General features: G+C 35.1%; 1 protein-coding gene across 5 annotated transcripts; it reads right to left on the bottom strand.

Annotated features, from left to right (window-relative positions):
• Positions 1-12,274: 12,274 nt before the first annotated feature.
• Positions 12,275-20,762, bottom strand: LOC127876880 (uncharacterized protein C3orf38 homolog). 5 transcript variants are annotated; one of them, XM_052422382.1, is made up of 6 exons: positions 20,121-20,762; positions 19,110-19,188; positions 18,306-18,836; positions 14,796-14,879; positions 14,463-14,549; positions 12,275-13,611 (listed from the first exon to the last, which is right to left on the bottom strand). In XM_052422382.1, the coding sequence occupies exons 3-6, from the start codon at positions 18,387-18,389 to the stop codon at positions 12,898-12,900; spliced, it is 969 nt and encodes a 322-aa protein (XP_052278342.1). In that variant the 5' UTR covers positions 18,390-18,836; positions 19,110-19,188; positions 20,121-20,762; the 3' UTR covers positions 12,275-12,897. The 5 variants fall into 5 exon arrangements, with proteins under 5 accessions (XP_052278342.1, XP_052278343.1, XP_052278341.1 ...); XM_052422383.1 differs by lacking the exon at positions 19,110-19,188; XM_052422381.1 differs by lacking the exon at positions 19,110-19,188 and having other exon boundaries at positions 18,306-18,409; positions 20,495-20,762.
• Positions 20,763-26,751: the final 5,989 nt, after the last annotated feature.

The raw sequence follows: 26,751 nt of genomic DNA, 5'->3' as shown, positions 1-26,751 counted from the left end.
GAAACGTATCTGAAGCAAGTTTGACCTAGCCGTGGGATTAATTGATCTAAGCTGTCTGCCCATAAGAAGCTCAGAAGGACTGTAACCACATTCCATCGGTGTGACTCTGTACTCAAGTATGTTTAGCATTGGAGCAGTTTTGGAAGCTTTTGCTTTTGATAAAAATCTGTTTACAGCTTTTAACATACACTTCTGCAGAATCATTTCCCGAAGAATGATGTGGACTGGATGTCCTGTGACTGAAATCATATAGCTTTGCAAAATTTGCAAATTCAGCACTGCTGTTACACGGCCCACTGTCAGAAATAACAATTTATGGGATGCCCATTTTAGCAAATATACCTTTCATGCGATTGATAACTGTTTCACTTCGCAGATTTGGCAATTCTTTGACTTCAAAGTAATGCGAGTAACTAAACAACTACAACTACGTAGTTCTTGCCATTCCATGTGAACAAATATGTAGCAACTATTTGCCACGGATTCTCTGGTATATCATGTAAAATAAGTGGTTCTTTCGCATTTGAACTGCGACGTTCTAAACAGACAGGACAATTCAACACCAGCTGTTTGATATCACTTGAAATACGAGGCCAAAACATCACGGTTCGTGCTCTATTCAAGCATTTTTCTACTCCCGTGTGACCCATATAAACAAGTTCAATAATGCTTTTTTAACGATGGCGGTATCAGAATTTTATGACCTTTCATGATAATACCATCACTGATGGTTAATTCATCTCTGGAACACCAGAAATCTGTTAATGTGGAAGGACTTTGACTCTTGCAATTAGGCCAACCCGACAACATTGTTTGTTTCAGTGTGACCATTTGCGCTTCTTTTGCAGTTTGATGCCTAATTTCTTGCATTTTTCTGTCACTAACTGGTACATTTGACATTACCATATTAACCTGAATGTCAGCTTTTTTGGATAATGTTGGGAATGTGTCCAACAGTGGTTTCCTAGACGATGTATTTGGCACGGGAATATCTCTACCCGGAAGATACTGTGGTACGCTGTGAAGCGGCTTCCTAAAGATAAGAACAAGTGACAGGTGGTCTGTTCCTAATCGTTTTTTAGACAAAACAGAATTCATAAACACTCTTACTCAATCATTGCATAGTTATCTTGACTTGAGGTGAGTGATTTGCTTGCATAAGCAATTGGTCAACCTTCCTGCAAGAGAGTAGCACCAAGACATATTCTAGAGCCATCTGTTTGCAAAACAAGAGGTTTCTTGTGATCATAATACCCTAAGACTTGACCTGGTCTTGTCAACAAATCTTTCACGTTGGTAAATGCTTGCTGCTGTGGTACTAACCATGAGAATGTCACATTTGTTGGCAAGAGTTCTCTCAGAGAACTTGTTATCTCAGATACTAGTAGTTTAGGAGCAAACCTAGAGAGATAATTGACCATGCCCATAAATGTTTGCAACTCTCCATTGTTTGATGGAGGTGACATTTCTGTGATCGCAGCGACCTTTGCTGGATCGAGCTTCAGACCTTCATAAGTTAGTATGTGCGCAATATAGTGAACTTCTGTGACAACTACTTCTATTTTCTCATCATTAAAAATAACACCCTTCTCACGAGCTCTCGCTAGCACTGCTAGTGCATTTTTGTCACGATCTTCCCTCGATTTTCATCTAATGTTCTCGCATGGTAGTGACGTTGAATGCATTTGTTCAAGTCTGAATGGTCCAAACAAACTCGCAGTTTGCCTTGGCCTTTCTCAACAACTACCATCGAGTTCATCCATTCTGTAGGTTACTCCTAAATTTTCCATTCGATCTAACTCAGCTTTGACCTTATCTCTTAGTGCATTAGGGTTTTCCTTAGCGGGTGAATAACAGTAATTGCATCATGTTTTAAATGAATCTTGCATGGACCTTAATCCTTGAAAAGATCTAGAAAGTCTCTTAGTATTTACTGTTTTGTCAAGAACGCATCACTGTTCTGGGATTCCACAGCAAATGAGACCTGAATCAGACCAAACTCACGCGATGTTTGGAGGCTCAAAAGTGGAGAAGACCTGGTTTTTACAACATGAAACAGTACACGTTTTCTGTCACCTGTCTTTGAATACGTACAATTCAAAGTTACCATATCCTTTGTCTTAAACCCATTTATGCATAGCGTCTAGAAAAAAGGCCTCGGCAAACAGCGTAGCATCATGCGGCGTCTCATCAGGATCTGCGCTGTTTGCTTAAAGGAATTTCTGTAAGAAATATTCTAAATATAGAAATAAATATTATAGACATCCCTAATTTTGGAAATAAATTGATCCAATTTAGAAGGATGTGAAAATCCACTATGCATAAATGGATTAAAGGTGTATTGTTATACGCTGACAGACGGACATTCGACAATTGTTATGGCCCTTTAACACCAGATGTTTGATATACAGAATATGGTAAAATGTTAACCTGCGATCCTGTATCAAGTTTGAATCTGACCAACGTTTGCTTAGGCCCAACACAAATTGATACAAACTCTTGGCCATTGTTAACACCAGATTTTACACTGTCATCAAACACGACGTCTTCTGCGACGGAGTTCACAGCTTGCAACCGACAAACTTTTGCAAAATGGTTCCACTTGTGACATTTGTTACACTGCTTTCCTTCGGCTGGACAATGGTCACGCGACGAGTGCCACTGACCCCCGCAGTTTCCACATTTCCGGTCACGACTGGATGCGCAAGACGTCAGCCCTCGTGTGTTGCCATTCGACGTTGATCCTCGGTTCGTGGAAGCGCCCTCCGTTGGTCTACGGTACAGTGTTGTCTGCTTTACATCAGATGTGAATGTGCAATTGATAGACGATTTGGATGCCTGATGTTGGTGACCGGATTTATTTTTCGTTTTTAAAGCATTTAACATGGCTTGACTTTCGGTTTCATTTGATTAAGCTGCGACTGTGCGTTTTCATACGACTTACAAAATTCCAATGGCTTTTGTGAGCGTCAATTTGTCACCTTGTTCGATTAGTTTGGCCCGATTTTTTTCCGGCGAAATCAAAGCAAGTCTTGAGCAAGAACTTTGATTTTGGTTAAGAATTCCTCGCTAGTGCTGGTTCCCTGGCGTTCATTATTGAATTTATATCGACAAAATACAGGATTTGATTTCAGTTGAAGGTGGTGTTGAAAAGCGTCGCTTATACTTGTTACTGATTTGCGATCATATGCACTCAAATTCAGCGTATTGTATATTTCCCGGTCTCTCTCTCCGACAAATAACAAAAGATATGCAACTTTTGCCTCGTCCGATTTGTCCTTGTACGGCCCATCAAATATTAAAGACACATGTTGACGGAAACGACGGAATGCCCCTAGAAGGTTCGCACTTGTCGCGAAATGCGAGTAATTTACCAGCAATTTACCAGACCCCGTGATAGTGTTGATAACTTGGGTTAATTTATTAATGAGTTCAAAGCTAGGGGTTATGTTTACAGTAAGGCTCTCTCTTTAGTTTAATCAGACACCATGTCAATGCTTTATCTGTTTGAAATACAGACTCCATATTCTTTAGAAATTCTCAGTTTTGAGGGATTTTAGAGTTAGTTAGAATTTAGGCTTTAAAGTAGTAACATCGAAACATTTTTCATTGTGGATTATAGTTGTATTAAGTCCAGCAATAAGTGAACAACAGTTGCTTTTCGACCAGCAATATAGAAATAACTGAATATTAAGTGTAACAGTAAAAACTGCTTATTTTAAAATATAATGAAACTTGTGTTGAAATAAAAATAAAATACGATCTAAAATATTAAAAAAGTGTTGTGTCATTACTGAATTCAATGTAGTGATTAAATTGTATACAGTCCTAACATTTATTCTAATAGAACAATTGGGAAACCTCGCTACATTGAATGGTCCCGCGAACCGGAAATTAATATACAAGTGACAGAATAAAAAAAGATTGAAGTGTCAGTGTGAAAAATCAAAGGACTAAGAGCGGATTATGCAAAATAAGGTTTTACAGGTAGTGTGTAAAAAATCAAGGACTAAAAGCAGAGTTTGCAAAAAAAGGACTAAAGGCAATGTGTGTAAAATAAAAGGACTAAACGGAAATAAAATAAAAATAGTTGGAACACATCAAAATTAAATTTAAATGTGGACAAATAAGAAATGTAAATTACCTAAAGCTAGTAATTTACATGTGGAAAAGACTAAATGGTGGATATATGAACGTTGTGTCGGTATCTAAAATGAAAACTATATATACTTGAATAAGCAATGGCAAATTTACAGTAAATAAAGGGATTGAGGACAAGGGCATTAAATGCTTAAAAAAAGGAACTTGACAATAAGTCGCAATTTGTGGCCACTGATGTATCAAATTGTGATAACATAAAGGTAGCTGATGATATAAGTAAAAGTATTAAAAAGTTGGAATCATGCAGTGAGAAACTGCAATGTCAGTCTGACAAAGTAGCAGAGACACTCGGGTATAAAGACCCGGAGTTGACGGATGCAATCTTAAACATGAGCAAAGCAATATACCCCCTCTTCTTCGAAGGGGGGCATAATGAAGATGCAACACTGCTTGAAAAAGCAATGGGCATTATTGCTGATCTTCAGCTTCTGAAGGAGAAACTGAAAGCAGCTGAAAATAAAAAAGGTGTGGCAATGGATGAAAATTTAAAGCAAAGGCTGTTCAAAAATCAAATGAAATTGCAAGAGGAGTTCTTTAGAAAACAAGGTGAAAAAAGACAGGTGACAAACAAAATTAACGTCAAATTATCAAAACTTGAAATAAGGTCAATTAATGGCGAAAAGATCCGATGGATAGAATTTTGGGACTCTTTTGAAAGTGCTGTCCATACAAATTAGAAAATTTCAGAGATAGATAAGTTTAATTACTTAAAAAGCAAACTTGTTGGAGATGCTGAAAATGCAGTGGCTGGACTAACATTATCAAAAGAAAACTATTCAGTGGCTGTAAAAATTCTTAAGGAAAGATTCGGCAACATGCAAGAAGCAATTGACTTACATTACAATATGTTGATGGACATACGCCCTCCAAAGAATACAAATGAAGATCTTCGGATATTTGTGGACACAATTGAAAAACATACGTAGTCTGGAAGTATTAAATCAAAATGGAAATAAAGAAGTGTTCGTTGCCATGATAAACCAGCACAGGCTCTTGTACCAGCCCCTATGGAAGCAAAGAAATTCGATTCTGTGCTCGAGCTCATTGGAATGATGAATGTCAGAAGTACAAAACAGTTGAAGAAAAAAAGACCTGCCTCAAAAAAAGTTGTTTCAAGTGTTTATAGGAGGGGCATTTGTCACACGAATGCAGAAATATTAACAAAACATGTGTGTATTGTGGGGTAATTAATCGTCATCACAGAGCTTTATGTCAAGATAAATTCCCCCAAAGAGATAGAAAAGTAAAAGAAAACGTAATGGTTTCAGAAGACATGAATGAATCCGAGACAGACGGTTGTGTGGAAGATAAAAGCGTCTTACTAGCTTCAGGAGAAATGGTTATTATGCAAACAGCGAAATCGACCATTGCAAATCCAAAGAAAAACAAGAGCACCGCCTTGCGGGTGCCGACCGCTCATCTATTTTCTTTTTAAAGGTGAAGGGACTCTAATTTTCAATCACAAAGGAGGGAGTGGTGGAGTGAAGAGGGGTGTATAGTGTGGGGGTGTGGACATTATCTTCCAAAAATGCGAAAAAAATGCACAAAAAAAAATTCCGGGGTGGGGGGCGGGGGGATTCTTTGGTGCGATGGTTGGACGGTATTTCAAACAAAAAATAATAAAAATAAATATTTGTGTTTTTTAACCGTTAAAAAAAAATTTGAAGAGGGTGAGGTGGGGGGGGGGTATAGTGTGAGGGTGTGGTGGTAATTTGTGAGATGATCTTAAAAAAAAAGAAAGAAGTTATGGCAATTTTAGCAAAATCAAATAATTTGACCTTGAGAGTCAAGGTCATTCAAAGGTCAAGGTAAAATTCAACTCACACTATACCCCCCCCCCACCTCACCCTCTTCAAATTTTTTTTTAACGGTTAAAAAACACAAATATTTATTTTAAGGATGTGTTAAAGTCTTTGTCCAGACATCTAAAATTAGCCGATCAAGTACCTGTAAAGGCTGAATCTGGAACAATTGACTTTTTTTATTGGAAATGAGTTATATTTATACATTATCAAGAGTGAAAGAATTCAAATTGAAGATGGACTCTATCTGCTTTCATCTAAACTGGGATGGATAGTAATTGGAAGAACTGATGGGAATGGAGGAATTGATGACATGAGTATGCTTATTTCTCACTCCAGGAAGAACTTTGAATGATTCCTGTCTGTTCAGTAAAGTTGAAAGCTCTCTTCCATACAAACCTGATATTGAAGACTTTTGGAATATGGAAGCGATCGGAATAACAGAATCTGATTTACTATCAAGAGATGAAACTGCAATGAAACATTTCCAAGATAATCTAAAGTTTGACGACGGACGCTATAGTGTCACATGGCCTTGGAAAAATGAAATACCTGAAATACCAGAAAACCGAGGTTTGGCAATTGGCAGACTTAGGTCATTAACAAACAAATTGTTGCCAAAACCTGAACTGATGGAAAAGTATGATAGCATTTTCAAGGACCAAGAACAAAGGGGAATAATAGAACGGGTAGAAAGGGCTCACAGTGATAGTCGGAAACACTACCTTCCACATCATGTTGTAATTACCCCTGAAAAGACAAAGCTTTGAGTTGTCTATGATTCATCTGCAAAAAGCCTCAATGATTGTCTTTGTCGTGGACATGTATTACTGAAAGATTTATGTGGAATGATGCTGCGATTTCGGCTTCATAAAATATTAATTATTTCGGACATTGAAAAGGCATTTCATCAGGTCGGTTTACAAACATCGGACAGAGATGTTACTCGTTTTTTGTGGTTTAAGGACTGGAAAAATCCAATTGTGTATGAAAACCATCTTCAAGAATACAGATTTTGCCGGGTGCCATTTGGAGTTATATCAAGTCCTTTTTTATCAGTGCAACTGTTGAGCATCACCTGGAAAGATATGAAAGTAACCTCGCATGCCAAATCAGGGACGATATTTATATTGACAACTTAGTCACAGGGTGTGAAACTTTGAAAGTAGCTTGCGATTTGTACACTGGAGCAAAGAAGAAATTTGATGAAGCCAATATGAACCGACGAGAATGGAATACAAACAGCAAAGAGATGACTGAAATTTTCAGTGAAGAACACAAAACAAATGGAGACCAAGACAACGTGAAAGTCCAAGGGCATGTTTGGGATGTAAGGACTGACCAAATATCACCCCAAAAAAATCAAACATTCAAATGCAGACAAGGATTACGAGACAAAAAGAACCCTACTTCAAACAGCAGCATCTGTGTTCGATCCTATGGGATTGTTCTCACCTGTAATACATAACGGAAAGGCACTTATAAAAAAATGTGGACTAAATACAAAGAGTGGGATTAACAAATTGATGAAGGGGATCAAATACAATGGAAAACAGTGGATTCAGATTTGAAAACATCTACACAAGTTAAGTGTTCAAAGATGCATGGCTGTAAAAGTTCCTTCAGAAAGAATGAAATATCATCTTGTGAGCTTCTGTGATGCATCTAACCGTGCATATGCAACAGCAATCAAACTCGTTCAAGAGACTAAAGAAGAGAAAAGGAGTGATCTTATATATGCCAAAACAAGATTGGCGCCAGTAAAGGAATTAACTATACCATGTTAAGAACTTATGGCTGTGTTGATTGGAGTGCGGTGTATGAATTATGTTGAATCACAGTTAAAATTAAGGGTGAAATCAAAAACAATTTATTCAGACTCGCAGTGTGTACCACAATGGATTGGTTCAGCGCAAACATTGCCTGTGTTTGTAGAAAATCCTTTGACTGAAATAAGAAAGTCAGAGGGGAGAAATTTTCAGTACGTGAGCACTTCTGAAAATCCTGCATATATCGCAAGTCGCGGATGTACACTTCCAAGAGTTGTGTGTTTGTACCTCATATTGGCATGGACCAAAATGGCTATGTGACTCGGGCAAAGTAAATTTAAACACAAAGGTGAACGAAGAGGAAAGTGAAAATTGTAATGATACATTGGACATAGCAGCTGTGTGCAGTGATGGTCTAGAATTGGAAAATAACAATCAACAACCCGTGCAAGTAAACAAGAGCACCTCATAACGGGTGCCACGCTCGGCTGCGAAAGCTTGTCAGAATATTTTTTTAGAGGTCACAGTGACCTTGACCTTTGACCTAGTGATCCAAAATGGGTGTGGAGTGTAGAACTCATCAAGGTGCATCTACATATGAAGTTTCAAAGTTGAAGGTGGAAGCACTTTGATTTTACGGCCAATGTAAAGGTTTTAGCACGACGCCGGACGGCGGACGACGAGCAGGCTATGACAATACATCGGGTTTTCTCCGAAAACAGCCTCGCTAAAAATAAACATTCTCAGAAACCTTCATTTGGAAAAGACATTGAAAGTAACTCATCATTTACAAAGGTGCTAAGAATTACATCTTGGTGTAATCGATTTGTTAACAAACTCATAGGACAAAAACCCAAAAGTGCATTACTGACTAGTGATGAAATCAAGGCTGCTGAGACTATGTGGATCTTACATGTTCAGAAAAAGCAATTTGCGGATGTGTTTCAATCACTTCTGGCAAAGAAACCCAATAATTTATCCAAACAACTGGTATTATATGAATCCGATAATGGTGTTCAACTGGGTTACGGGAGGCTTGACAACGCTTCTCTTTCTGAGGCAGCAAAACGTCCTGTTCTTTTTCCAGCGAATGACAGATTTACTCGCATGTTAATCGAAAGGACACCCAAGAGCATGATGCAGTGTGGTGTGTTACAAACTCTTGTTGAAATTCGACAAAAATACTGGATTCAATGGCGTGACAAAAGGTGACAAAGCCATGTGTGGTGTGTCGACGTGCAGAAGGTGGATCATACCGCTTACCTCCTATGGCTCAACTTCCAAGTACACGAGTTACACCGAGTATTCTTTTTTCAAAAACGGGCATTGATTACATGGGTCCACTATATGTAAAAATCTCAGATGAAGTGAAGAAGGTTTGGGTGTGTTTATTCACATGTATGGCAACAAGGGATGTACATTTGGAAATGGTTCAAGACCTTACTGCAGCTTCATTCATCTTGTCTTTACGACGATTTGTGTCAGTTCGTGGAAAACAATCATTGATAGTCAGTGATAATGCGAAACATTCAAATGATACAATGAAATTGGAATGGCGGGAAATTGTGGATTGTGAGGACGTTCAAAATTACTCATCAAATTCAGGCATCAAGTGGATATTTATCGTTGAAATGGCTCAATGGATGGGTGGATTTTACGAGCGATTGATTGGAATTGTCAAAAGGTCTCTCCGTAAATCGATTGGACGAAAAATTCTTACAGTTGACCAGTTTCCAACAGTTTGTAAAGAGGCTGAGGCAATTGTGAATGCACGGCCTTTAGTGTATTTGGACGATGATGTTAACTCAACGATGGCAATAACTCCGGGACATTTTCTTTCAATGAACAGCAAAATGGGTTTCCAGGATATTGACTATTGTGATTCTGACCCGGATTACAAGGATGTGTACACGAATGCTGAAAAACTACTCCAAATGTGGAAGGGAAAAAAAATGATATATGCATTTTGGAACATTTGGAGAAACCAATACCTCCAAAGCCTACGAGAGAGGTTCACGTCCCAAATAAAATCACCACTTGTCCAAGCTCATCATCCTCCTTTTGTAGGGAATGTCGTAATAGTGAAGGATGATCCTCCAAGTGGACAATGCAAAATGGCAACAATTAACAACTTAAGTCGAGTAATGATGGACTGACATGTTCAGCTGTGGTAAGACTACCTTCTGGAACTGTAATCAAAAGACCGATTAACCCATTATATCCATTTGAGTCCAGTGACAATCAAAAGGTAAACCAAAACATTTTAAGGGAAGTTGAAGAAAAACAGAAAGTCCAAAACGAAAAGGTGCGATCACTGCTAGGGACAGAATTAAGGTGTTTACATATGGAACTTAACTTTGTGTCATGTTTGACTTTGGTGGTGTAAATATGTGTTATATATAAACAAAATTGATCAAAATTAACACACAAAAAAGCTTTTGTATGATTTGTTCATGTAATGTTCATGTATTGTTAATTATAAGTTCATGATTGGTTCATGTATGGTTGATTATATGTTCATAATTAGTTCATGTATGGTTGATTATACGTTTGTGATTGGTTCATGTATAGTTGATATGTTCATGATAAGTGTATGTATTGTTTATGTAAAAATGATCATATGACCGTGATCATTTGGCGGAAGTGTCGCGAAATGCGAGTAATTTACCAGCAATTTACCAGACCCAGTGATAGTGTTGATAACTTGGGTTAATTGCCTTTATTAATTAGTTCAAAGCTAGGGGTTATGTTTACAGTAAGGCTCTTTTTTTAGTTTATTCAGACACCATGTCAATGCTGTATCTGTTTAAAATAGTACAGACTCCATATTCTTCAGAAATTCTCAGTTTTTAGGGATTTGAGGGTTACTTAGAATTTAGGCTTTAAATTAGTAACATCGAAACTTTTTTCATTGTGGATTAGTTGTATTAAGACCAGCAATAAGTGAACAACCGTTGCTTTTCGACCAGCAATATGGAAGTAACTAAATATTAAGTGTAAAAGTAAAAACTGCTTATTTTGAAATATTAATTTAAGTATGAATCTTGTGTTGAAATAAAAATAAAATACGACCTTTAATATTAAATAAAGTGTTGTGTCATTAATAAACTCAATGTAGTGATTAAATTGTATACAGTCCTAACATTTATTCTAATGGAACAATTGAAAGACCTCACTACAGCACTATCCCAGTCCTTCCGCGGAGTAGGTACTACAGTTAAATCCATTTTAATCGACGAGCTATTTATGCTTCTGACACCATGTTTTGTTATCTGTCTGTTGGTGTTAATAAAGAAAGACACTGAGGTGTTCTAACTACTTTTAATAAGCACCAATATAATATAGCATGTGAATACAATAGATTTAACACGATGGACAGCTGGTTCGAGAAGAGCCTAGCGCTACAGTGTATGCATGTTTTATAGGTACAGTCAGCAATTTACATCTCGTGACTTAAACCTGATAAACTCTATAATATTAGAACACACACTGAAAAACATGTCAAGAACCACCTGTTTTTTTTTAAACATCTACCACGCACAATTGTCTTCTCCGCCTTAATTGTTGATCATTTCCTGAACACTTACATACATTTCAGTGTCCTTTTCACTTGCGAAGTTTGCAAGCATGATAAGGAGCTAAAGAGTTGCTTGATAGGTCATGTCACTACCATGTCATGGTGGAGATTCCTCTTCAGGTTCATCGTCGTCGGTCCTATCTGTCTTGTAGCATTCCACTAGATTATCTTCCCAATATTCATCATTGTCCTCGCTCCACTAAAGAACCCTATGTTTGTTATCAGTAATTACAATCAGTATTATCACTTCAATTAATCGATAAGAACATCACAGACCAAGTCTCTTTAAATTATTTTAAAAATTTTACAGTTTGTAAAATGTTCGACCACCTTTGTTTATTTCACGTGTCTTTAATCCTTTATGCACAAGTATTTGACTATAGGTCTGAGGTACAATAAACCGGTCCTGACCGGTTTAGAGAGGTACAATTACGTATGGAATGACCCAATCTTCATTCAAGGAATAACCGGTATTCGAATTTAAGGGAATTCCGGTCTTCAGGCAGGGTTCCCAGCTTTTTGTATGAACAAAATTCCCTGATTTCTACCTGATTTTTCCCTGATGGGAAATACAATTCCAGGATAATAATGTCGACCTATTTCTTGTTTTAGACACCCTCAATAAAAAGCAGTTGCAGACAATAACATGTATTATATTTATGCAATTTTAAAACAATGGCCTCCCATCTCCCCTCACAGCCATCCTTTCCTCGATTTTCATTTATTTTCATTTAATGTTTGTTTTGCAACAATAATTTTAACATATTGTTAAGTAATTCAACATTTTTAAACAGTAACAGGAACAACAGTTAACTAAGAGAATCCCTTTTGGCTTAATAGTTTGTTACATATTACAAGGTTATAATTATATATATATATATATATATATATATATATATATATATATATATATATATATATATATATATGTGTGTGTGTGTGTGTGTGTGTGTGTGTGTGTGTGTGTGTGTGTGTGTGTGTGTGTGTGTGTGTAGGTGCATCACAGCTCCTATATAAACAGAGAGAAAGAGAGAAATAAGTAGGTATTTACTAATAGTACACTAAGCTACATGTATACTACAAAGCCACCATAGCCGTGCAGATAAATCGATTTGCTGTTTCAATTGTATGGACTTTTCGACACAAGTCGGGAAAGTCTGGCCAAACAAAATTCCCTGATTTTTCACTGATTTCAGGAACTTTTCCCAAATTCCCTGACTTTTCCCTGACTGGACAAAGTGAAAGTCTAATTCCAGGTTTTCCCTGATTTCCAGGTTGGTTGGGAACCCTGTTACGAGATATTTTACGCATGATTTTATAGCGAAAAAAATGGGACCGGACAATTTGTCCGGTTTAGAGAACGTTCTGGTATAGAAAGGATCCGGTTAAGAGTGTTTCCATTGTACACAAACATGTAAAGTAGATGGCATGTTGTTATCAATACACAAAATATTACCAGTACAAACACTAGCTTGCAACAGGTATGTGTATTAACACACATACCTGCTTGCAATTTGTCGAAATTCATCTGATCCACAATCCAAAGAACCAGCAATTAAGGATTTCAGTAATTTGTTAAGACGAATCTCTACAACTCTAATACAGCTAACAGCTCAATTTGCTTCTCTGGGTTGGTATCCAGCTTAGGCATACATGCTACTGAAGAGGTCTTCACATTTAATTTGATCTCCTTTATTTTCCATTTCTCAAACCAAGGATGTTTGATTAGTGTAAACAATTGCTGAAATATTCCCAGACAGGAATGGTCTCTGTGAATCGTTCCACACACCAATATCACGACCACTCCACACGGATCTGATTTCACGAACACTCCTTCAGAGCTAATATTTGGATTAAACAACAGCAATTCATCTTTTGCAAAAGCCACAAACCTTTGCGCAGTTAATATAGCCCCTTCAAATCGTTCTCCTCTGATCCCAGTTGTATGTGAAATAATTACCAAGAAAGCATCACTCAAGAAATGGTGGGGTCCAAAGTCTGCAGGCGTTTGTCCCAAAGCTGGATTAAATGAATTCACATTCTCATAAAACCATTTACAGAAGGATTGCCCTAGATTGTAAAGCTCTGTATTGTTCCATGAACTGTAAAAAAGACCCTGTTGAAGTGGTTGATCTCGAAGTTCTGGCAATTTTTGTTTATATCCATCCTGCTCTCTCCTGTTTTCAAAGCTGCCATGTCTATCATTTTGATAAGTGGTTGATGCACTTGTTTGTGAGGAGTAACCAGATGCCGAACTTGCTGGGCTACTTGATGAGGTATCCTCCTCATCTTTTATTTCCAACTGCAAAAGAAAGGTTTGAAAAGAAAAATTAACAATTAAAGGCAAACTTTTAGGAACTTGATGCATCTTATTTGTATATCCTGACATGTACATGGGTGGTCTGCCAGCATCCCTTAATTGACTCAAAATGTTTTATTCAGCCATTCTATGTGTCAATAAAATAATAAAGAAGTTCAAGTAAAATTGCTGACCTATTCTCAACACATAGCTCTAGCATGTGAACTATCCCTATTATATCATAAGACGTCCCTTCACTTTAAATGCTTATTCTTTACATGACCACGTGGTTATATAAGGGGACATCTGTTGATATATATGCGATGCACATATTGCATTCAACTATTTTATTTGAAACTGTGACAAACAAACAATAATTTGGTGTAAACTTTATTTGCAAATGATGGATATAAATTCAGAACACCACTGAATCGAGGTGAGCATTTGCATCTTTGGGATTTAAATTCCATATTTGTTCACATCTTACTAGTTTAATTCTTTACTTAATTCTTATTTTTTACCCTCGACACATGGGTGTCTTCATTAAACAATTGTGCTCAATTACATAACTTTTTGTCTATGGACAAAAAATATAGAGCGGTCGTGTGAGTCACCATAAATCAGAATGTTGCCAGGTACATGTTAGCAACCAGAATTGCAAAGTGACATCAAAATACTGCCCATTGAAGTTTATATACCCGGTACATACAATATCAATAAAAATAATCAATCAATAGATTTAATAAAACTATTTCTATCTTCTGCTCTAATAGAAGCAAAACATTAGTAAAGAGGGACTAAATTATAGGACTGTCTTTTTGTATATCATTCAAATTTTGTATCAAAGGATGTACTTTATCTTGTCCATTAATATGTGAGTCAAATTGCTGTAAAATATCTTGGATTAACTCAGAATTGTCAGTGGTTGCTGCTACTGCCACCTGGATATAAAGAATTATATTTCTCATATGGGTCATGCAATCATAACATTTGTATGCTTAACGACTTGCATTAAATCTTAAGTTATATATACGTGTAATGCATAATAATGCAATGTAACCAAGTCACATTATCACATTATTTCTTTCTTCTGCTCTAATAGAAGCAAAACATTAGTAAAGAGAGACTAAATTATAGGACTGTCTTTTTGTATATCATTCAAATTTTTTATCAAAGGATGTACTTACATCTTGTTCCTTAATATGTGAGCCCCATTGCTGTAAAATAACTTGGATTAATCCAGATTTGTCAGTGTTTGCTGCAACTGCCACCTGGATATAAAAAAATATATTTCTCATTTGGGACATGCAGTAATAACATTTGTATGCTTAAAGACTTCGATTAAATCTTAAGTTACATACATTTAAGGCATAACTATGCAAAGTTACCAACTAACATAAATAAAATACCATCATAAGAAGTTAATAACTTGATTGCATGTATATGAATAATGAAAGTCAACAAACATAAACAGATAAATAATCGCTTACTTGTAATAGTCTGTTATTTTAGACAAGTGACCAAACACCCATACAATACATGACACTATATACAGCAAAACATAAAATATAAACAAAGATTGAAACTGAGGTAACTGCCTAGGAACAGTTATTGCAAAGCATTGGTGTTTAAATCACTTGTAAGGCATAGCACCAACACACGAGACACCTAGAGTAATGAATGCTTTTGAACCTAGGGACATAATTTGAACAGGACCAGTAGCTGATGCTTAAAATCACCAGAGGTCAAAACGGGTCTTGACCCAGGAGTAACCAGTTAGGTTAAATATTGTTCAGAAACTGTATGATACCAATTCTGATATTTTGAAACAGTACAATATTATTAATGTCTGATGTCCCGAAGCATGTCTTTTAAATACTACGTAGATCTAGCTCAAACTTTCACAGTTAAACAAACTTACTGTGCAGATGATGTTAAAGACAGGAATTTGGTAGTGGTTTTTGTTTGTCTGCTATTACATTGTATCTTCCCCTTAAGCATTTGTTTTTAACTCTTCTTTAACTGAACGGGGAATGTTTGCGTAAACTTAAATACATATATAAATAGAATTCATAAAGTTAGTGTATTCATAAAGTTAGTTATAAACACAAGTTTTATATTGTTCTGTATCATTTCAGGCAAGAGTAGAGAATGCTGTGAAGTTGTTTTTATTTTAAAGTAGAAACACTATTGTTCATTGATTTATTGCTTTTATTTCAATATAATTATAATTGTTCGACATATAATTTGTGTCTCAAAATTTTCGGACACCTTAAATTTTTGAATATTTTCCGTATCTAAATTTTCTGACAAGAATTTTTAAAATTATTTTTAAGTTTCCGAAAACTTGAGAGTAATTACAGTAAACTCATTTGTTGCATAAGAGCATAACTTGCTGATTAAATAACTTATAATAATTTGCAAGAGCTGTCAGAGGACAGCCTGCTCGACTATTCGAGTGCTTGACAACATAACGTAAGCCATCATGGGGAAATTGTTTATATTCAATAATTTATTAGACGATCTTTCAAAAAAAAAAGGAAAAAAAAAATTTTTTTTGGGGGGTGGGGGTTGAGAGGGGGTTTAATAAGGGGTGTGGTAATTTATTAGACGATCTTTCAAAAATAAAAAAATAAAAATAAAAAATATAAAAATTTGGGGGGTAGGGGGGGAGGGGTGAGAGGGGGTATAATGTGGTGTGTGGTAATTTATTAGATGTATAAAAAAAAAATTAGGGGGGGAGGTTTGGGGGAGAAGGGATTCTGGGTAGGGGCGTGGGGTATTGTTTGGGTGGAATCCATTGTGGTATTCAGGTAAGTGTTGTTTTGTCAAAGTAATAATATAATTTGATCATAAATAAAGAAGTTCTGGCAATTTAAGCAAAATGTTAAATTATCTAAGTGTAAAAGGGGCCATAATTATGTCAAAATGCTTGATACAGTGGTCTGCTCTTGTTTATAGGTTGGGGTCATGTTGGTTAACAGGTATGCAACATATAAAGGCAATATGTCAAAGGATATAGGAAATATTTGGGGTAGTACGCAAACTTTAACATAGATTTATCAATAATATGCATATTCTAAGTATAAAAGGGGCAATAATTCTGTCAAAATGCTTGATACAGTTGTCTGCTTTTGTTTATAGGTTGGGGTCATGTTGGTTAACAAGTATGCAAAATATGAGAGCAATATGTCAAGGGACATTGAAAATAGTTGGGATAGTACGCAAACTTTAACATTTGCTGCATATTCTAAGTGGAAAAGGGGCCATAATTATGACAAAATGCTTGATACAGTTGTCTGCTCTTGTTTATAGGTTGGGGTCATGATGGTTAACAAGTATGCAAAATATGAAAGCAATATGTCAAGGGACATTGAAAATAGTTGGGGTAGTACGCACAATTTAACATTTGCTGCATATTTTAAGTGGAAAAGGGGCGATAATAATGACAAAATGCTTGATAGAGTTGTCTGCTCTTGTTTATAGGTTGGGGTCATGTTGGTAAACAAGTATGCAAAATATGAAAGCAATATGTCAAGGGACAAAGAAAATATTTGGGGTAGTACGAAAACTTTAACATTTGCACGCTAACGCCGACGCTAACGCAAACGCCGGGGTGAGTAGGATAGCTCCACTATATATATTTTATATACAATAGTCGAGCTAATAAAGGCCTTTGGTAGCAGAAGATTGATTAAAAATAATACAAAACTAAAGCTGAAGGTACAAAAATATAAAAATAAATCACCATGTTACGTGTTGAGAATTAACATAATTCGTTTGTATTTTAAATGGTTATAAATGCCAAACATAGAACCTATGTTTTCTATGAACCAGGAACCAGTGTTAAACCCTATATTACTATAAAGAAACAAGTTAATTATGGTCGATTTGTCATTTTCGGCTTGGGTACTACTTACATGTACTCTTAAGTATTCTTACATGTACCCCGGGTACGGTAAATATACTAAAAAGTACCCAGGAATTTTAACGCTAAATCGGTCGTTGTCAGCTTAAAAAAATAATTATGTTAACATTTTTGTCAACTTTTCAGTTAAATGGCCTGTATATTATCAAAAATCATACTCAAAAAGCATCTTGATGCAGTTTTTTTAAGAGAAGTTTGTTCATGATAAACAAGATTGTTTACGGTAATCGGTAGTGCGTTTTACGACTTCGGATTTTGGGCGGGAATACAAATCGGGTACAGTCTAATATTGACCGGGTACGTTTGAGTATATTTACCGTACCCGGGGTACATGTAAGTATACTTTAGAGTACCCGAGGTACATTGAAGTAGTACTCGAGCCGACAATGACCAATCGAGCATAAATATAAGCAAAAGGCAATTATTTCATAAAACTGATGAGTTATGAATCTTGTACTGTGCACTTTCTTTCATCTCTTACCCTGCAATTCCTCTAAATGTCCTTCAATCTATTTATTTTTTTAAAGCCCTCTATTAGTATATGGTGTTTTATTTGAACCCCTTCAATACTTGAGGAGTTATGCTGCACAAGAAACAGGGCAGACTTACATGTACATATGGAACAAAAGTTGGATGATGCGTTTTCTATATAACTCTGTATGGGAGCACACAAATGCAAAACTGGAAAGAACAGTTCAAATTAAATGGTCTCTAAAACACATGTTAATATGTCTAAAATATTTATCATGTTTCCAATGAACATTTGTACCTTTTTGTCCATGAGATACTGCAAAAGGGTGTCCCTTCTAATCTTTTTTCTCTTCAACAATTTCACTGCACTTTCACTGCACATAATTACTGCATTGATTGCTTCTTAAAATAAATAACAAAATTCTTAAGATAAAAGACATCTTGATGTATGATGTTATGTGTTTAGAACTTTATTTAAAGATTAACAAAATAATTTATACATACAAATTTCTATTTATATCAATGAATTATAATTTATAATATTACACATTTCCATCCAAAGGCCGTCAAGTGACTTAAGGTGAAAATATAGGAAAAAATATAGGAATTTTTACATCAAAATATAGGAGGTTTGGGTTTATATAGGGTTAAAATATAGTAATTTTATGGTAAAAAGTAATGTTCTAGAGATATGTAGAGAACTTCTTACTTACTTGTTTTCCGTCAATAATCATTAAATTAATGTTTTACTTAACAAAACAGTCCCTCATCTTCCCACCAAAGCAGATATGCTGAAGCAGCAACACACTGTGGTCATCAATGTGGACACCTGAAATTTATTATTAAAATAGTTACGGTAACAATCAACAAAACACAAAACATGATTAAACATAGTTTTACAACCTAACTTAAGACTGCAACATAACATTGATAATGAAATTATTGAAACCGAAAACATGAATCACTTACATGTAGTATCATATCATGGTATATAATATAAATTCTGTATTTTATGCACAATAAAATTTCTATACACTCTTCAATCAAACACTTTAGGACATGAAAAGAACAAAAAAAATTCTATAAGATAAAATGTACATACAGAATATAAGATTTTTATGTCCCCCACTATATTGTTTTTGCCCTCTCTGTTGGTCTGTCTGTTGGTCTGTTTGCGCCAACTTAACATTTTGCAATAACTTTTGTTATATTGAAGATAGCAACTTCATATATGGCATGCATGTGTATCTCATGAAGCTGCACATTTTGAGTGGTGAAAGTTCAAGGTCAAGGTCATCCTTCAAGGTCAGAGGTCAAATATATGTCGCCAAAATCGCTCATTTTATGAATACTTTTGCAATATTTAAGATAGCAACTTGATATTTGGCATGCATGTGTATCTCATGGAGCTGCACATTTTGAGTGGTGAAAGGTCAAGGTCATCCTTCAAGGTCAGAGGTAAAATGTATGTGGCCCAAATCGCTTATTTTATAAATACTTTTGCAATATTGAAGATAGCAACTTGATATTTGGCATGCATGTGCATCTCTTGGAGCTGCACATTTTGAGTGGTGAAAGGTCAAGGTCAATGTCATCCTTCAAGGTCAGAGGTCAAATATATGTGGCCCAAATCACTTATTTTATAAATACTTTCGCAATATTGAAGATAGCAACTTGATATTCGGCATGCATGTGTATCTCATTGAGCTGCAAATTTTGAGTGGTGAAAGGTCAAGGTCAAGGTCATCCTTCACAAGGTCAAGGTCATCCTTCAAGGTCAAACATCATATAGGGGGACATTGTGTTTCACAAACACATCTTGTTCTGGCAGCTTCTGCATATAAATATATTTGAAATTGAACATCAAATAATTTATTGGACTAAATTGCACTGTGTTATTAATATAAATTATAGAACAATCTAATCTCATGGTTATCAGGCACACAATGGTAGATGCATATCTTAAGAACAAGAATAAGATGGCAAAATGACAATAAAACATCTCAACAATCAGCTCAATTCCATCTAAATCAGGAAGAGCATTAAATATACCCTAAGAAGAGAATCCCTGGGGAAAGACCTGTTACAACTATCTGCTAGGATTTGTTCTCACCTTTGAAATGGTTGTATTTTTCTTCATCTAAGGTGTCCATATAGATATCACAATGGTGTACAACAGCACTCCTGTAAGATGGTGATGCTTTGGAAGAGGAGGGACAGCTTTTTTACACTGCAAATTAAAATATCTAAAGGCAGAATAAATTCTTATAAGTATTTTAAAAAAGAGAGGACATTTTTCAAACAAAATATAGGAAAAGGGGATCAAAAATATAGGAAAATGGAGGAAAAGGTAAAAAATATAGGAAATATAGGTTTTGAAAAATATGGGAAAATTTTCCAAAATATAGGAAAATAGGAATCAGTTGACGGCCTGCATCTATTATTAATAAAACAATTAAAAGACATCACAGCACATAAACATTTTACTCTGTTTTAATAGTTTATCTTGAATGCTCTAAACTCCCGGAGGGTCAATAGCTGGGAGTTGGATTATTGCAACTAGCTTGTGACTAAGACTTTCACTTTCTTTTTGGTCACTGTTTCGACAAGTGACATCAGTTCGGACAAATCGTAACTCTTTAAAATTTCTTTGCATCCTTGCGCTTCAGATGTTGATAAGACCATGTTTTCCTTTTTATTAAAGTCTAATAAAGTTTAATAAAGATTTCTCATCGTCTTGCTGTTGTTGTTGTTGTTATTTCTTGTATACACGAATTACGTAGACGTCGTAAGCTCAAAAAGTTTCCATCAAAGGAATCTTTCAAAAGAATCAAATTGGCTAACTAGCGCTTGGTTTTGCTCCACTAGACCATCTCTAAAGGAATCTTTAAGACATATTGAATTTTAGTTTTTCGGTTGTTTACATCTAAGGTTGGTCTCGGGTTGTTTCGCCCTAAAACCTGTTCGCCCTATGTCACACTGAGTCGATGGCAACATCGAACATGTGATACAGGTATGTTTATTTATTTTATTTATCTTTCGTGTCCGCGGTATTTGTCTGGGTTTCCGGTCTTTTCTCCCCCTGGACGTTTCTCTCCCCAAATCCTAGACTTTTCTCCTCCCAACATTTTTTTATTATCTGTATCGAGGATTTCAATAGATTTTAAAAACCAGGAGTCAATGACCCCTGGACTGAAATCTTGAGGAGTCAAATTAAAAATGCTGGGGTCAATTTTGAAGCGCGTTAATTGTATTTGTGTCTGTATTATTCCATTTTTTTGATAAATATGCTCTAAGAGTAACACTGAGTCGATGGCGAAACAACCCGAGACCAACCTTAGATGTAAACAACCGAACAACTAAAATTCAATATGTCTTTAAAAGTTATATTGCTTTATTAAATAACAATACCATGATACATAACATAACATATTTTAATGAATTGGTACACAAAGATAATGACAAAATATAAATAATCTTGAATACAGATATAAGTATAACAGTTTACCAATAAGTTAATTGATGACAACAATCAATTATATACTTTATGACAGACCTACAACTTGTTAAACAAATCCACAACAAAGATAATGACAAAATATAAATAATCATGAATACAGGTATCAGTATAACAGTTTACCAATAAGTTAATTGATGACAACAATCAATTATAAACTTTATGTCAGACCTACAACTTGTTAAAAAATCCACTACAAAGATAATGACAAAATATAAATAATCATGAATACAGATACCAGTATAACAGTTTATACCAATAAGCTAATCAATGACAACAATCAATCATAAATAACTTAATGTCAGACCTACAACTTGTAAAAAAATTCCACTACTATTGACAAGTCTCACTTCTCTCTATTCATCATAACATGTTATTTTCTTCTTTTTTTTCCAGCCAAGAAATTCCTTGCAACTTCTTTAGCATCAAACTCACTCACTGATGGTCCTTCTTCCACAATCCTTATCAGCTTGGTTAATTTGCTGTGTTCAAGCCTAGACCTTGCCTAGGTTTTGAGGCGGTTTTGGATGGAGAAGCAACGTTCACATGCCACACTTGTTACAGGTGCTGTCAAGATGTACTTGGCCAAGACAACATAGTCAGGAAACATGTCTTGAAATGATGAAATTATTTCTTGGCACACCACTTTCAACGTACGCCCTTTCATGTGTTTCAGAACCATCTTGAATTGAAGGTTATCTTTTACCATCCTGTTGCTGTCAATCAGCCCATCAGTCTCACCTTCAGCACCCAGCCACTTGCAAATCTCCTCGACTTCATTCTTACCATATTTGCATACCTCAGCTGGGACAGTAGGCAGATATTTAGGGTTCATGACTTTGTTTGCCAGCTGCAGTTTGTCCATCGACTCCTCTTCAAACCGGTCTTTGATGTTTTGTATCAGTGTTTCAAGGTATGAAGTGGAAGCTGTCTGGAAGCCCATTCTGTTTTGCTCAGTATCCTTACATCCTTACATCTACTATCCACTATTGCGTTGTAGATCTTTTCCAGTTGTGCTCCATTGCTTTCCTTCATGTTTATTAGAGTGTCAACAGTGCTTTCAACTGACACATTCACTATTTCAATGTCAAGTTCATCCTTCTGGAAAGCACGACACAGTGTGTTCACTACCTCAAACACATCTAGAAGGAAGGCAGTCCTCAGAAGGAATGATAACTGTCGTACTTTCTGTAGAATGCCTTTTGCCTCAGCTATCCCAGATGCTGCCTGGCTTTCAAGGGTTGTCACTTGAGCTGGGTAGACAGCCATGATGGCTCTCACAGCATTCTGCAAAGATAACCATCGAAAGCTTGCTGGTTCTTTTAATGTCACATGACGAGTGTCTTGTTCACCATTCATGACAGTTTCCATTTCTCGCAGCTGGTTGTAGCGTACAGCAGAATTATGGAAGAACCTGTACACATTCTTAACTGTCATGCTGTACTCCTCGGCGAATGAATCCACATCTCGACAGGCCTGTCCAGCACACAGGGCGAGACGGTGAGCAACACAATGAATCTGAACCAACCGGGAAATTCCATTGTTGCCTTAGCTTGACACCAACGCCATTCTTCTTCCCTGTCATAACTGCTGCCCCATCACTTGCCATTGAAATGACCTTTCCCATGTCAAGTCCTATGTTTTTGCACAGTTTCACAATTTCACTCACAATAGTATCAGCTTTACCATCAACAATTGACACACAGTCTATTAAATGAATGACAGGCTCACATGTCCCTGCTTTAAAACACTTGTAGTACACATTTAGTTTCTTATGAATTGTTATGTCTGTAGTTTCATGAACAATAATGCCTACAATGTCACTGCACTTCACATCCTCTAACACTGCCGACTGCACGTGCTTGTCAATGTAGTCGAGCATCTCGTCCTGAGTCCCTGATCCAGTATAGATTGCAGACTTGTCTTGAAGTTCGGGACATCCATTGATTCGCTGAAATGGACAAGGAGAATATAACTAAATAAAAAAATCTTGTTTTATTTTGTTTCAATCGAGATGGAACCAGTCATATTTTAATTTACCTGTTTGTAAATCAGACATATACCAATGTTTCGTGTTTTTAACACATGCAATGCTAATAAATTCACAAAGACGTTCATTTTGTTGTTGTTGTTGTTTTAGCATGCATAGTTGTACGTTTCCTTGGATATGGTCAGAGTGCAAAATATATCACTCCTGAGAATCACTAAAATGTTCCAGTACATTTTGCACTCTGGACTGTGTATATAATGTAATATATTGATAAAATATGTTACAATAACACAAAATAGGAAAGAAAAATTTTACATTGAAGACGAATTTTATAAAATGCAGCAAAGACAAATAAGCGCCCCGAGCCGATTGTGACGAAGATATTTCGTACATATTCCTACAATAACCGAGAATTCGTCTTTTAGTTAAGTGTTCCTGTGTCGTTTAAAAAGATGTCGTTGCATGAATTTAAAATGAACCGTTAAACTAAATTAAGATTTACATATATACGGTATATTTAGGAAAGAGAAAATGAAGTATGTGATTGAAGAATGGTAAAAGAAGGAGCAATTTAGTTTTACCAATACATGTTGGTGGTGTTATTGCATACTCAGTGAGTAGTTATTTTTTTTTGTAAATCTATAAGACTGTGAAAGAAATAGTATTATAGCGACATATTATTTTAAGTTCTGTTTTAGTTTATAAGTTAATCTAATTAAATAAAAATTGATTGTTAATAATTCTTGAATATTTATGAAATGATCAAAAGATGTTGTTTTTTACACTTCCTTAATCTGTTTATAAGTACTTCAGACTGATTGAAATGTTTGATGTCCAGTGATAAAAGACACAATTTAATTAAATTATCACATTTATGATTGATCTGGAACATTGTTGGTTGATTTATTCTTCATTTAAATTATTATTTAATACAAAAAAATATTATTTAATACAAAAATATGTCTTTGCACAGATATAACTTCTGAAATTATATTATTGTAACAATTGTAACACATTCATAGTTTTTTTTTATTCATTTTAATAATATTTAATAAATGTTTAAAAAAATAAATTTGTGTTTGATGTATACCATAATATTATGAGTAAAAATTGATGATTTGAAATAAAATTAATTAATTAGTAAATATGTTGTGTTTCTGTTTCTGTTAAAAACATATTTAAACTTTCATTACATGTTTTACAAAACTAAACATTGTTTTTGATGTATACCATAATAATTTATTATGAAAAAAAATGATGATTTGAAATAAAATAAATTAATTAGTAATTGTGTTGTGTTTCTGTTTCTGTTTAATGATCAGTTAAAAATGAGCTAAGATGTTGATTGACACATTCTTTCAAATAAACAAGGATGACACATTCCAAAGGATGACACATTCCTCCCATGTAATTTAGCAAGACTTTTTTCACAAGAATGTCTCAGGGATCCACACCTGACTATTTCCACATCCTGCCCAGTCCCAGTCATTAAACAAGTTAGTATTGATTTGACTTTCATTTCTTCATGATCATTTTGAAATTTATATTTTACAATTTGGAAATATTTATTTTAAATTTAAAATTAATAATCAATATTCAAAATTTGGGTTGCTACACATTTAAATCACACACTTATGGTAGCAATTTATTTCAATTTGCTACCATTTATTGTGTGATCTAAATTTTAAGCAGTTTAAACCATTTGTCTGCATGTTGTCGTTGCTGTCCACATTGTTTTTATATTGTTTTATCCTTTGAAAGTAAGAGACGTTTAAAAAAGTGAGAAAAAGGAGAATAAGTTGAAGATAGCACATTTTTGTCTCATTATTTTCCATTTAAATATTTGTTATAAATATTTCTGTTAATGTCTGCTGCAGATACTGTAAACATGGAAATAGTCGATTACAATTATTTTATCCCATCAAGCAAGTATTATTATTTCTACTATTTGAATTAGTTAATTAGTTATAAGAAATAAATAATGACGATCTTGAATTTGAAGTAAAAAACGATATTCAAATAATTTTGATAAAATACAATTACGTATATTCTTATCTATTTCAATAACACTGCTTTTAATTTTCTTTCATACTTCAAGTGTAAAGGGTTTCACATTATTGTCTACAGTTAATTATATTTAATGTAATAAGCAGACGGTTTTTACAGAATTTATCCCATCATTACAATACTGATAGTGTATACCAAGGTCTTTTCCGCTTTTTAGGTATATCGATCTTCAGGGGATATCTCCTGGCACCAAAACAGAAACTGGTACAGCAATCTCTAAATCGTGACCGAGGAAAGAATAGGCTACCGGAACCAACCGATTTGACACGTTTAACGTAAAATAATGAGACAAATGTGTAGAACACGTATATACACTATAGTTAATTAAAACATATAAAAATTTAGCATTTTATGGCAAATGATCTTATGATTTCATTTGATTATTTGAAAAAAAAATCAAAACGCAATATAAGTGTTGTTTCTTTTCTCTATGTTTTATTGTATAGATGGATCAAGTTTTAATAATGAACATGACCAAGAGCTTTTGTACTTTCGCTGTTATATATTTAATCTCGAAGTATGATATATAACTAGACTTGCATTTTAACAATTTATACAGTAATTCAATGGTAAAACATAACATGTTCAAATTTGGCAACAGGTTTGATATAATATAGGAAAATGAACTTATTTCTAAATTCGATTGCTGCATCTGCTATGATTGAGGCAAAGGCTGAGAAGCATTAGGAATCTATAGGACCTGAATACTGCCTTTTCATTCCGCCATTCAAGTTTTGGCTAAATAACTGGTTGGCCTTGTGTCAGGCAATGGCTCTCTTAAAACAAACCAAGTTCAACTAGTGGTTGATTTGTGGAGGAATGTGTGTCTGTCTGAAACCTGTGTACCGTCTTTGAACCACAGTCTGAATGGTTGAAAAAAATTGCCGCCAGGGGCAAGGCATTATTCCTTATACGGCTTTAGTAAAACATTGTTAACACTCTTGAAGCCACATTTATTGTCCAATCTTCATAAAACTTGGGCATAGAATTTGATTTTATGACATCCTAGATAAGTTTTAAAATGGTTCAGGTCTGTTGAAAAGTATGGCCGCCAGGGGGCGGGGCATATTTCCTTTTATGGCTATAGAAACCTTGTTAATCTTGTAAAAGTCAGCTATTGTACAGTCTTCATGAAACTTGGTTATAACATTTGTTCTAATAATATCTTGG

The sequence above is a fragment of the Dreissena polymorpha genome, chromosome 4 (genome assembly GCF_020536995.1).
Source record: "Dreissena polymorpha isolate Duluth1 chromosome 4, UMN_Dpol_1.0, whole genome shotgun sequence".
NCBI classification, from domain to species: domain Eukaryota; kingdom Metazoa; phylum Mollusca; class Bivalvia; order Myida; family Dreissenidae; genus Dreissena; species Dreissena polymorpha.
The sequence above is the reverse complement of the archived record's forward strand: the minus strand, read 5'-3'. Positions and strand labels throughout refer to the sequence as shown.

What these genes read in the sequence shown, in the direction of transcription:
- LOC127876880 (XM_052422382.1), bottom strand. Translation starts at nt 18,389, where the DNA reads ATGTGCAGTGAAAGTGCAGTGAAATTGTTGAAGAGAAAAAAGATTAGA. An exon ending in CACATATTAAGGAACAAGAT is followed by an intron (nt 14,550 to 14,795) that starts GTAAGTACATCC and finishes CTTTATATCCAG; the next exon opens with GTGGCAGTAGCAGCAACCAC. An exon ending in ATATTAATGGACAAGATAAA is followed by an intron (nt 13,612 to 14,462) that starts GTACATCCTTTG and finishes TTTCTTTTGCAG; the next exon opens with TTGGAAATAAAAGATGAGGA.